The sequence below is a fragment of the Crocuta crocuta genome, unplaced genomic scaffold, assembly GCF_008692635.1.
Source record: "Crocuta crocuta isolate KB4526 unplaced genomic scaffold, BGI_CrCroc_1.0 scaffold43, whole genome shotgun sequence".
Lineage (NCBI taxonomy): Eukaryota > Metazoa > Chordata > Mammalia > Carnivora > Hyaenidae > Crocuta > Crocuta crocuta.
Genome location: NW_027529429.1, coordinates 387,175 through 399,181, shown reverse-complemented (window position 1 = coordinate 399,181; position 12,007 = coordinate 387,175). Strand labels below are relative to the sequence as shown.

At 39.2% G+C, this 12,007-nt stretch overlaps 1 protein-coding gene across 1 annotated transcript; it reads right to left on the bottom strand.

The window, feature by feature from the left end:
- Positions 1 to 4,957: 4,957 nt before the first annotated feature.
- Positions 4,958 to 5,923, bottom strand: LOC144227776 (olfactory receptor 56B34-like). Its single transcript, XM_077759517.1, has one exon. The coding sequence runs from the start codon at positions 5,921 to 5,923 to the stop codon at positions 4,958 to 4,960; it is 966 nt and encodes a 321-aa protein (XP_077615643.1).
- Positions 5,924 to 12,007: the final 6,084 nt, after the last annotated feature.

The following is a 12,007-nucleotide window of genomic DNA, read 5'->3' as shown; positions in this document are numbered from 1 at the left end:
GTTGGAGCAGAGGTACTAGAGGCATAGATTGGTAGGTACTTCAAAGATACTTTTGACAAATCCTGGAGTACGAGTGTAGTTTAGCATGATATGGAAGTATTTGGAGGCTACAGTCTTAGGGAGGCTCCATGCCTTATATCCAGCAATCCCAGCAGTTTCTCACAATAAAGATCCAAGAGGGGTCCCCTGGAAAGTTAACATTGTGAAATAATCCCAGAGCATTCTCCATGGTAAAGGCTTCATCTCCAGGGGAAGAAACATTATTGGAGCTCATGGGAGAGCATGGGGCAAGCTGAGGGCAAAATATAGGCTGGCATCCCCCCCCCCAACACAACCCCCCCATCCTCACCCAGGTGGAATATGTGTGATATTCCTCAGACACTCCTGGCTACCCAAGAGCAAAGGAAAGGGATTTAAATGCTTGCCATGGTAATGTGGGAAACAAGGCAAATGAAAAATTAAATCCCCTTACTGCCTGCAGCCCACTGACAAGTCCTTGAAACCAGCAAAGTGACCTCTCTCTAGGAACTCAACAGCCTCTATGATGACACTTTGCTGGCGCAAAAGAGAACCTTAGCTTAATATTATTCCAACCTTGAGGATTCTATAAGTCTACTTCCTTTATCTCAACTGCCCCAAGATATATACTGGCAATCATATTCCAAGCTTATGGCCACCAGATATTCGTCTGAAGGTCTAATGACTGAGGTTTTATTACATGATAATAAATGGTGTTTCCCTAGCAACAGTTAACCCCTCAAGGTCCTGGAAGCCTTGCTTCCAAAATTCCTTAGAGACTTACTCTATCTCTGACACCCTTCCAACATGAGGGTATGTAATGAGTTACCCATCACAACCCCAGTGCAGTTCTTCCTGCCCATGGGTCCTGTCCCCATGCTTTAATAAAATCACCTTTTTGCACCAAAGACATCCTTAAGAATTCTTTCTTGGCCATCGGCTCTGGACCCCCACCATTACCCCAAAACTTCATTACAGCCATTTCCCACCTAGAGGAAGGGTATTTCTCTGGCTCCAGGAAGTCAGTTAACACTATCAACCTCAGTTCTCTGATGGGTCCAAGAAAAGTGGTTGGTTTTCCAGCTTTAATGTAAGGATGGGAGTGACACTTCGAAAATTTCTCTGCAAGTTGGGGCTAAAAGGAAGTTTTTTATTAGCTTGTTAGTTTTCCAGTCGCTCTATATGCATTTAAAGATGTTTGTCCATCATTTCTACTTGTTCTCACTGGGAGGCTTTGTCTGCATTATCCTATCAGCCATTAATAGAAGTGGAAATCCAATCTCTTGGATGGCCCGAATAGAGGAAGTTCTAGTATCTTTCTTGAGATACTAGAACTAGAAGTCTTGAGACTTCTTTTTTCTCCCTGAAATGTCAGAAGGATCTCAGGGACTTAATCCAAACACTGTGTGGAAAGAGTAACAGGTAATTTGACCCATCCATTAGTGCACTGCTATTTATTAGCAATCAATGCTTCTGTTCTTGGCGTATGGGATTGTTGTGGGGTTGTTGAGTGCAAGGATCAAGAGAGAATTCTTGAGCCTTTGTATGGTGCAGCTTAGTAAGTTTATTTGAGTAGCACGGGGACAGGACCTGTGGACAGAAAGCTGAACTTTTTGCTGTGTGAAGCTGGCAGTTATATGCTTAGTGCTCAAGGGAGAGGGGATGTGCAGGGAGTATTAGATCATAAATATCTTCCTCAAACTTCTACTTGTAAAAACTACTTCCACAGATTTCTCTGGTGCTTATTGATGTGGAAAATGTTGGGGTTTGGGGCTGATGGCTAAGAAATAATTCTTGAGATGTCTTCAGTGCAAAAATATCGTTTTATTAAAGCACAGGGACAGGATTTGTGGGCAGAAAGATTCACACTGGGGTGATTGGTGATGGATTATATACCTTCAAGTTGGGAGGGGGTTAGGGATAGCCTAAGTCTCTAAGGAATTTTGGAAGTAAGGTTTGCAAGACCTTGTGGGGGCTAGCTAGTATTAGGAAAAGATTATTTATTATTGTTTAGTAAAAACTCATGAGACCCTTCAGATATATATCAGTGGGCCATATGCTTGTCATGGCCGTATGATTGTCAACATATATCTTGGGGTAGGGGGCAGATATAAAGGAAGCTTCTTAAAGGAATTTTTATATGTTAAAGTAGACTTGCAGGATCCTTGAGGGGTTGGGCTAGGATTGACGTCTGCCCTTAGCAAAGTGTGAACATTGAGACAGCTGTGCTTCTAGAGGAAGGTCTGCCTGTTTGAAGGACTTGTCAATGGGCTGTAGGCAGTAAGGATATTTAATTTTTCATTTGTCTTTTTTCCCACATCACTTATCATTCAGTTTGATATTAACTATCGATGAGATATATAGCACTCATGAGACCCTTATTTAAGGATGTAGCACCTAGCACATATTTAATCCCAATCGAAACTATGCAGGCTGTAGTTCAGCATTCCGGGGTACAGGTGAACATTTTAATGTTTCTATCACTCATCAAGGTCAGTGTTAAAATCAGGTAAAAGCACATGGTTCAATTTTGCCTTATCTGTAGACATAATAAAGTCCTTGCTATCTAATTCTGTTAAAAGAAAAATGATTCAATTCCTTGAGTTTATTAAAACTAAGTTTCTCAGTCTTGGGCTTTGTGATTTGTAAGGACTATATACTTGGTCATTCAGATGACCAAAATATATTTTTCCTTTGTATTTGGTCTTATCCATGGTTTCTGGCTCACGATTTCTAAAATCCTTGGAGTTTCCTTGTGATAAGGGAGATAAAGATGTCTTTTATTATGTTAATGATGTTACTTTTGGAAAGCCCTTAGGTAATCTAGAGATGGGGGCAATTTGCCTGGAGAACCAACCATGTGATGAGAGAGTTGGAACCTTCAGTCTCACCCCTAATTCCTAAACTCTGGGGAGGGGAGAGGAACTGTGTGATCCCCATGAAAAAAGAGTGAGTTCAGATCTCTTCAGCTGGTGAACATGTGGAAACACCTGGAGAGGGCATGGAAACTCTATGCCCTTAACACATACCTTGCCTTCTGCATCTCATCCATCTGGCTATTTCTTACTTCTATCTTTTTATAATAAAGTGGTGATCTACTAAGTAAAATGTTTCTCTGAGTTTTGTGAGCTGCTCTAGCAAATTAATGGAACCCAGGGAAGAGATCCTGGAAACCTATGATGTAGAGCCAATCTTCAGAAGTATGGGTAACAACTTGGACTTGTGACTGGTGTCTGAAACTCAAGTAGGGGTCATTGGAAACTCCAGTCTATCCGGTTGGTCAGGACTTGCAACTGGGCATCTGAAGCAAGGTGTGGTGGGTACTCTGATGTTATTTCCTAGCAGATAGTGTTAGAATTGAGTTGAATTTTCAGACATACTGCTGTGTGTTGCTAGGTGGTGTGTGTGCGCGCATGTGAGAAACCCCTCCCTTCCAGGCCTATGTTGGAATTGGGTCTGGGAACTCTAGAAGAGACTTAGAAGTTTATTGGCACAAGTTAGGGTTTTCTTTCCAAAGCCTACCATGATGCCATATGATTAGGTCAGGGGACTTTCCCAAATTTATTCACATGTCATTTTGGAGCCAAAATTTCACACTTACTGTCTATATTCTGGCATTAAAATCAATAAAAAAATAATTTTACCAACTTTCTTTCTCTCTGTCCACAAACTTTTATCCCTTTCTCTTATGGAGGCAGTTCTGTTTTAGAGAACTTTGCTGACCTGTATATGCCAATGAACTGAAGCACCTCACTGGGATTTTCTTAATTCATTAGAGAAGTTCAAGCAATGTTGAATGTTAAAAAAAAAAAAAGCGGTTGGGATATTCCTCTTAGTTTTTAATGCAAATTAACTCAAGAGTTGTCAAAGAATGGGGTGCCTGGGTGGCTCACTTGGTTAAGCATCTGACTCTTGATTTTGGCTCAGGTCATGATCTCATGGCTTGTGGGTTTGAGCACCATGTCCACCTGTGCTCACAGCACAGGGTCTGCTTGGATTCTCTCTCACCCTCTCTCTCTCCCCCTGCCTCTGTCACACATACTTTCTCTCTCAAAATAAATAAATAAACTTAAACAACAACAATAAAAAGAGTTGTCAAAGAGTTTATAAAGTGACAAAATAATTCCTGTCAAATTCTTGACATAGATAACGGGGTCCTCTAGAGTGACACTTTCTAGAGTGACTCTTTCTAGAGCATTTAAAATGTGCTGTATTTTCTATTAGGAAAACTGCTGCCAATTTTATATATTTTTAAATATTTATTTTTGAGAGAGAGAGAGACAGAACATGAATGGGGGAGGATCAGAGATAGAGGGAGACACAGCACCAAAGCAGGCTCCAGGCTCTGAGCTATCAGCCCCAACATGGGGCTCAAACCCACAAACACGAGATCATGATCTCAGCTGAAGTTGGATGCTTAACTGACTGAGCCACCCAAGCTCCCCTGCTGTCAACTTTTAAATGGAATATTCTTTTATTAAAAGGCAAGAGATTTATAGTTTCACTTGGATATCATCCTTTTTATTGTCATCTTAATTTATGTTTCTAAAAGATAGTAGCAAGCTTGAATAGAGAGAAAAGGGTAAGGATTAGGACAGAGACTCCAGAACCTGAATGCTTGGGTTCGAGCCTCACTCTGCAACTTCCTTCCTATTTGACCTTGGCCAAGTTTCTCAACTTTCTTACCTCACCTGAAGAATGTGTAAATAACAATTGTATGTACTTCATAGGGTTGTTAGGCAATTCTGTGAGTTAATATTTGAGAAATGCTTAGAACAGTGCCTGGCACATAGTATATGCTGTACAAAAGAGGTGAATTAATTTGAATCAGTGTTCCTAGCAATTGGGAGACATGGAAATTTAACCTAGGGCTGTTGTGCTCCAAAGCCTGTGCTCTTTCTGTAATACCAGTTGTAAAATTCTGCCATCGAAAGTTGGTTCACTTCCTGGACACATTCTTACCCAAACCAAGTACCTTCTGGAAGCCCACTCTCAGCTCCTGGGTCCGGAGGGCATACACCATGGGGTTAAAGGCTGGGGGCATAACATTATGCAGCACATTGAAGAGAACAGGGATGATGGGGACCTTTCTTCCCGCCAGGTGAGTGACAGACAGCACAATAACGGCTGTGTAGAAAAAGACAATGAGGATGAGATGGGAGCTGCAGGTACTCATTGCTTTTGATGTTGCTTCAGCAGAGTTCAGCCTCAGCACTGAGCGAACAATCAAAGCATAGGAAACAAAGACCAGACCCATGTCACCCCCAATAATAACCCATGCGAAGGCCAACTGGTAAAATCTGTTAATAGTGATGTCATCACAGGCCAGACTAGTGACTCCCAAATTAGAGCACAGACAGTGGTCAATTTCATTTCTGGAACAGTAGTGTCGCTGGGCAGCCAGTATGGGTACTGGGATGGTCAGCAGGCCATTCCTGAGCACCATGGACAGGCTAGCTTTGATCACAAAAGCTTCATTGACTATGGAAGGGTACTGAAGGGGGTGGCAAATGGCTACATATCTATCCACAGCCATGCAGAGGAAGATGCCTGACTCCATGGCCATGAAAGCGTGGATGGCATAGATCTGAGCAAAACATTCAGGGAGGCTGATGGCCTTGGCATCAAACCAGAGAATGGCCAGGATCTTGGGCATGATGGTGGTAGCCAGGCCAATGTCCACAAGAGCCAAGATGCCAAGGAATTGATACATGGGCTGGTGCAGGGAAGGCTCATGTTGGATGGTGGTCAAGATGAGGATGTTGGCACCAAGAGCTAAGATGTAGAGCAGAGCCAGGGGCAGGGAGAGCCAGTGCTGCCACTCATGGATGCCTGGAAGCCCCATCAGGATGAACTCAGACACTTGCAACCTTGAGCTATTGGTTATACTCAGGGTGGTATCCATATATTGGGATGTCTTCTCAGCATCTGCCAACAGATTAAGGGAAAATAAGAATAGGCTGTGGTAAGCACAGCTGAGGCTCAAAGTTTATGTAGAGGTAGAAGATTCAGCGATAATAACTCTATGAGTCCTGTTTAACATAATGTATCCTCAAGCCACTTGGACCCTTGGAAAAAGTTCAAATAAGAACAGCAGAAGAGGGGTGCCTGAGTGGCTCAGTCAGTTAAGTATCCTACTTCTGATCAGGTCATGATCTCATGGTTTGTGAGTTCAAGCCCTGCATCCATCTCTATGCTGACAGCTCAGAGCTTGGAGGCAGCTTCAGATTCTGTGTCTCCCTCTCTGTCTGCCCCTCTCCCGCTCACACTCTGTCTCTCTCTTCAAAAATAAATAAACATTAAATATATACATAAAGAAGAGCAGAAGAGCCAAAATAGATTCTAAGATAATTTTAGCAGAATTAAAAGTGAAGATTTACCGGCTTTGTTTTCTGGAAATTCTGGGTAGATATTTTCATGCATGAGGAATACAGACACAAAGCAGAAGAGTAGTACATAAGAACCCAAAGTTAGAGGGCAAAGGTTTTTCTCCATTGTTGGGGATCTTCAGGAGGAGACCAGGCAGCCACAGGGAGAATGCTGACATGGTTTTATTTTAAGCAGTGCCTATAGTTGACAAGTAAGTTTTTACAAAATCATGTCATTTGATCTTCCCCAATCAGGGGTTGTTATTTACATATAGGGATATAGAAGTTGAATGATTTGTGTAGCTAAGAGTCACATATTGAAAACACTAATAAGTGAAAAAACTTCAGCAAAATTTTAATCTCTGGCATCAAATCATAGCTAAAAGGTCAGTACTATGTAGGAATATCACTTATTTCCTCCTCTGATTATGAAAGTGATGTTCAAGACATATATAAATCATCAATTTTATTGACAGATCTAAGGAGACAAAATTACCACCAGACTTCCCTCCACTTCCAGATTGTTGTGTAGTATGAGTTTAAAGCAGCAGGCATTTATGGCACATTTTCGACTGTTTGATTTAAGTAATTTCACAGCTCATTTTTGGTCCCTTTAATACTCAGTCCTCCTCATTCTCCCATTCTCAATTTTGTTCGCTTGAATTGTTGTGGATTATTTCTCAGAGTTTGTATAAAAATGTGTAAAGGCATTATGGTTTCAGAAACCTTCAATACCTGAGAATTCTTTTTTTTACCTTTATTTATGAATAATACCTTGCCTTGTCAAATATTTAGGCATTAATATTTCCTTTCCAAATCTCTTTGATTTGCTTGATGGCATTAAATATAAAATCAAAGCTCCATCCCTTACCACCTGTGTGAAGAATGAATGACTATGCCATTTATAATTATAATAAACATATAGTACCCATGAAATTGATAAAGACAAATAAAAAAAATGAAACAGTAGCACTTTTAGAAAACAAACCAAAAGAAGTTGAGAAAAATAACCATAAATCACAATCCCAACAAGCAAAGGTAATGGTTTTAGAATATATAATTTTCAGCATTTTTCTTTGTTGAATGAAAATCTTTTAAAAACATTTTTAGTTTAGGGGCGCCTGGATGGCTTAGTCGGTTAAGCGTCCGACTTTCGCTTAGGTCATGATCTCACAGTTCATGGGTTCGAGCCCCGCATTGGGCTCTGTGCTGACTGCCAGCTCAGAGCCTGGAGCCTATTTCAGAATCTGTATCTCTCTCTCTCTCTGACCCTACCCTGCTCACGCTGTCTCTCTCTCTCTCCTAGAAATAAATAAAAATATTTAAAAAAAACATTTTTAGTTTATTTTAGAGAGAAAGAGAGCATGAGCAGGGGAAAGGAGCAGAGGGAGAGAGAATATTAAGCAGGCTCTATGCTCAGCACAGAGCCCAGTGTGGGGCTGGATCCTACAATCCCAGGAGTCAGACACTCAACAGACTGAGGCACCCAGGTCACCCTCAACTCTTGATTTCAGCTCATGATCCCAAGGTCATGGCATCCAGCCCTGCTGCTGGCTTGGTGCTGAGTGTGGAGCCTGCATAAGTTTCTCCCTCTCTTTCTCTCTCTCTCTCAACAAACAAACAAACAAAACCCAACCAAACAAAACCTCTTTAACCAAGAATTTGCAGGTGATCTCCATGGGAATCTGAGAATTTCTTCAATTTATATGAAAAAACTGGGGAGAAAATTTATTTGGCTTTTATCAAATTCTCAAAACATTCTGTTATTCAACCAAAAACAGTTTCAGAAAACCATTCTTTACTCAAGATTTTGACCAAGATTCACTCCTTATGACTTAGTTTTTAATGGTTGACCTTCTGGTTTTGTGATGCTACTTAATTACATGGAATTAATTTTGCTGTTAATGAGAGGTATGTAAATAAAGTGATTTTGCTTAATTAAACAATGGCTTCTACATCTCTTGTCAAGTGATTATTATGCCTCTTTTGTTTCATAGTAAGTTTTTATATGTGTAAATTCTATCTGGGCACTCAAATGTTTTTATTTTTCTCTGACTAATTTTGTGCCAATAAGAATAAGAGTTAAGAATTTTAGTTTTGTAATAAATTTAATACAGAAGAGAAATATATTCCTTTAGTACTTATTCTCTTAAAATTTGAAGTCCTTTTCATGTGTTTATTTTCCAGATTAAACTTAGAATTCCTGTATTGGTTTCTAAAATAGCAATTTGATTGGGATCCTGTTACATTTGTAGCTTAATTTTGAAAAGCAAAAAGTTGACATACTATCAAGTCCTTACATTCAACAAATGTGGATTCTCTCTGCCTTTGTTTAAATATTTAAAATCTTTAAATCTTTAGAACATTGTTATTAAAATTTTTTACTTCTGCACTGTTCTTATTATGATTATTGGTACTTTGAGGTATTTTGAACAAGTATGAGTTTTTTATTATATATTCCAATGTGTATTAATGATATATGGAAATCCATTGTATTTATCTTAGTGTTATTATATTGGTTTTTGTCATTTCCTTTTTCACTTACTCACTTTCCTAAACTTGTACTACTTTTACTCATTTTGTGAGTTTTTTTCCTATTACTTCAACCAATTAATGGTTGCTGGTAAACTAAACATTTTGGGTTTATTATTTTATAAGTGGAAATTTTATTTGTTTTGTCATTTCTGTTTTGTGTGTCATAATTTTGCTAGACTATGATAAATTTTACCACTGATTCTCTTTTTCTGATTTTCTCAGTAGAACAAAAAGTTGCTTGCATGGATATCTGGCTGGCTTTGTTGGTAAAGCATGCAACTCTTGATATCGGGTTTGTAAATTCAAGCCGCAGGTTGAGTGCAGAAATTACTTAAAAATAAAATCTTGAAGGGGTGCTTGGGCGGCTCAGTCAGTTAAGCACCCATCTTGATTTCAGCTCAGGCCATGATCTCATGGTTCATGAGTTTGAGTCCCATACTGGGCTCCGTATTGAAAGTGCTGAGCCTGCTTGGGATTCTCTCTCTCTCTCTCTCTCTCTCTCTCCTCCTCCTCCTCCTCCTCTCTGATCATACTGTTTGTCTCTCTTTCAAAATAAATAAGTAAACTTTAAATAATCTTAAAGAAAAAAGCACAACAAATAACTTAAAAAATTGCTTGCAAACTGTTATTTTCCTTCTTTACAAATGTTAATACATATTAATCTTTGTTTCATATCTAATAAAATGGTTGGAAATTCATGATCAATGTAAAATAAATATGATGGCAAACATCTTCAGATTTTTTGGTTGATTTAATGGGAATTCAGCTTCAATTTATACCAAATATGATGTCTTTTAAAAACAGTCATATGTCTTTTTATTGAGTGTAATAAAGTAGTGTCTTGTTTAAAGTTGTTTGTTGTTCTAGGAATCTTAGATAGAGAATTTACTATTGTAGACCCCTTCGTTGATCATTGACTTTCTAACAATCTTGGAACTCAGCCTCATTTCTCTCCTGTTTCCTAATCAGAGTATTTGGTTTCTACAAAAGTGAGGAGCTTGAGAGAAGGGAGGTAGTAGAGATGAAGAATCAAATATGGGAAGCCATGTAAGACAAGAATAAGGCATATATTAATCAAATCCAGAGAGGATAGAATTTCAGGAAGGTGGGAAACATCTATCCCCTCACCTCTTAGGATGCAGGTGATTGATTGGTTTATGTACTACTTCAGGAAGCTCTTTGAAGAGGCTCTCAGGCTTCAATGCCTTCAGTAGCTGCTTCTGCTCTCCTAGCTTCAGCTGCCTGTGTTCAGCCTTTTGTTCAGAGCAGATTCCTGTCCTTGCTTGCCACACCTGGAGTCTGGGATTTTAGTATAAATTAGATTCGTGAGCTGCCTGATCTGGGTGCGGTATTCTCTAGGCCCTCCCTACTTTATAATAAGCATCCTCCAGGGTCTTTTTGTTGTTGTTGTTGCAATGGCGATACAACCCAAGTGCTTTTAGTGGTTGGTCACATAATATTTGGGTCCATTCAACTCTAATTTCAGGGCAGCCCACAACATGGACAGCTTTTCACTCCAGGATCCTCACGGATTAATTCACTCTTGTCTGATGAATAGTGCCTCTCATTATAGAAAGGTTTTGAAGTCTCCCTATTTCAAAATATATCTTTAGTCCCTATCCTTTCCAGAGATTGCCTTTATTTCCTGCATCACAAATATTGGAAGTAACCTCTTTATGTTGCTTTCTTATCCTTGACTCTTCTAGATTTCTTGTCTCACTGCAATTTAACCTTTGTTTCAACATCACTAGACATTGCTCTTTTTAATGACCTCAATTGCCAAACATATTGGATATTTGTTAGAAAGTAATCTCGGCTGCTATTTGGGGTGCCTGGGTGGCTCAGTTGGTTAAGTATCTGAATCTTGATATTGGCTCAGGTCGTGATCTCATGGTTTATGGGATCAAGCCTTGTGTTGGGCTTTGCACTGACAGTGCAGAGACTGGTTGGGATTCTCCCCCCACCACCCCTCCCTTGCTCATGCTCTCTCTTTATCCTACAGAAATAAACAAACTTAAAATATACATATTTTAAAAAGGATGTAATCTTACCTGAACCCTCCCTGGTATTTGTCTGTATTGATCAGTTCCTTTTCCTGGTATTTGTATTGATCAGTTCCTTTTCCTAGGACCACCTGCCTCTCTTTTTCTTTCTTTCTTTCTTTCTTTCTTTCTTTTCTTTCTTTCTTTCTTTCTTTCTCTTTCTTTCTAATTTTTTTTAAGTATTTTATTTATTTTTGAGAGAGAGATAGAAACAGCATGAGCAGGGGAGGGTCAGAGAGAGAGGGAGACACAGAATCCGAAGCAGGCTCCAGGCTCCGAGCTGTCAGCGCAGAGCCCGATGCGGGGCTTGAACCCACGAACCGTGAGATCATGACCTGAGCTGAAGTCGGACGCTTAACCAACTGAGCCACCCAGGAGCCCCTCTCTTGTCTTTCTTGATATCATAATTTTAGTGTTAATTAAATTGGAATAAAAGAATGGTATTGTATTTGTATTCAGATCAAATGTTCCTTAATGAGAGATGCATTCTCTGATCATCTTATCTAAAATAGTAATCCATGACCCTATAATTCTCTATTTTATCGATTGGTAAGGCCCATATTACAGCATGTCATATTATGAAGTCATTTGTTTTTCTTTTCTTTTTCACATTAAAATGTAAGCTCTCCAAAAACATGCTTTTCATTGCTCTATCCCCAGGATCTAGACCAGTTCCTGGCACATAGTAGGTATTTTATGAATATTTGTCAAATAGATGAATGAATATTGAGAAGAGTGAGTAAAGAAGCAGTATAGAGGAATTTCAAAGTGTGATGCTTTTCATATGCAGTGATATTTTACTCTTTTCTGTATTCTATCTATATATACTGTCATTAAATAAAACTTAAATTTTTATCCTAACTTTCCCAAATTAGCTTAAAAACACCCATTTACCTCTTTGTTGCTTAAAGACTGCTGTCATATTCTAATAGTCAAGAATTACTAGAAATACAGTAACACTGTGATGGATCGGAATCAGTATATATTTTTTAGATATTTATTTTAATTCCAGTTAGTTAACATGCAGTGTTATATTAATTTCAG

Coding starts and splice junctions, on each gene's coding strand:
- LOC144227776 (XM_077759517.1), bottom strand. CDS start 5,923: ATGGATACCACCCTGAGTATAACCAATAGCTCAAGGTTGCAAGTGTCT.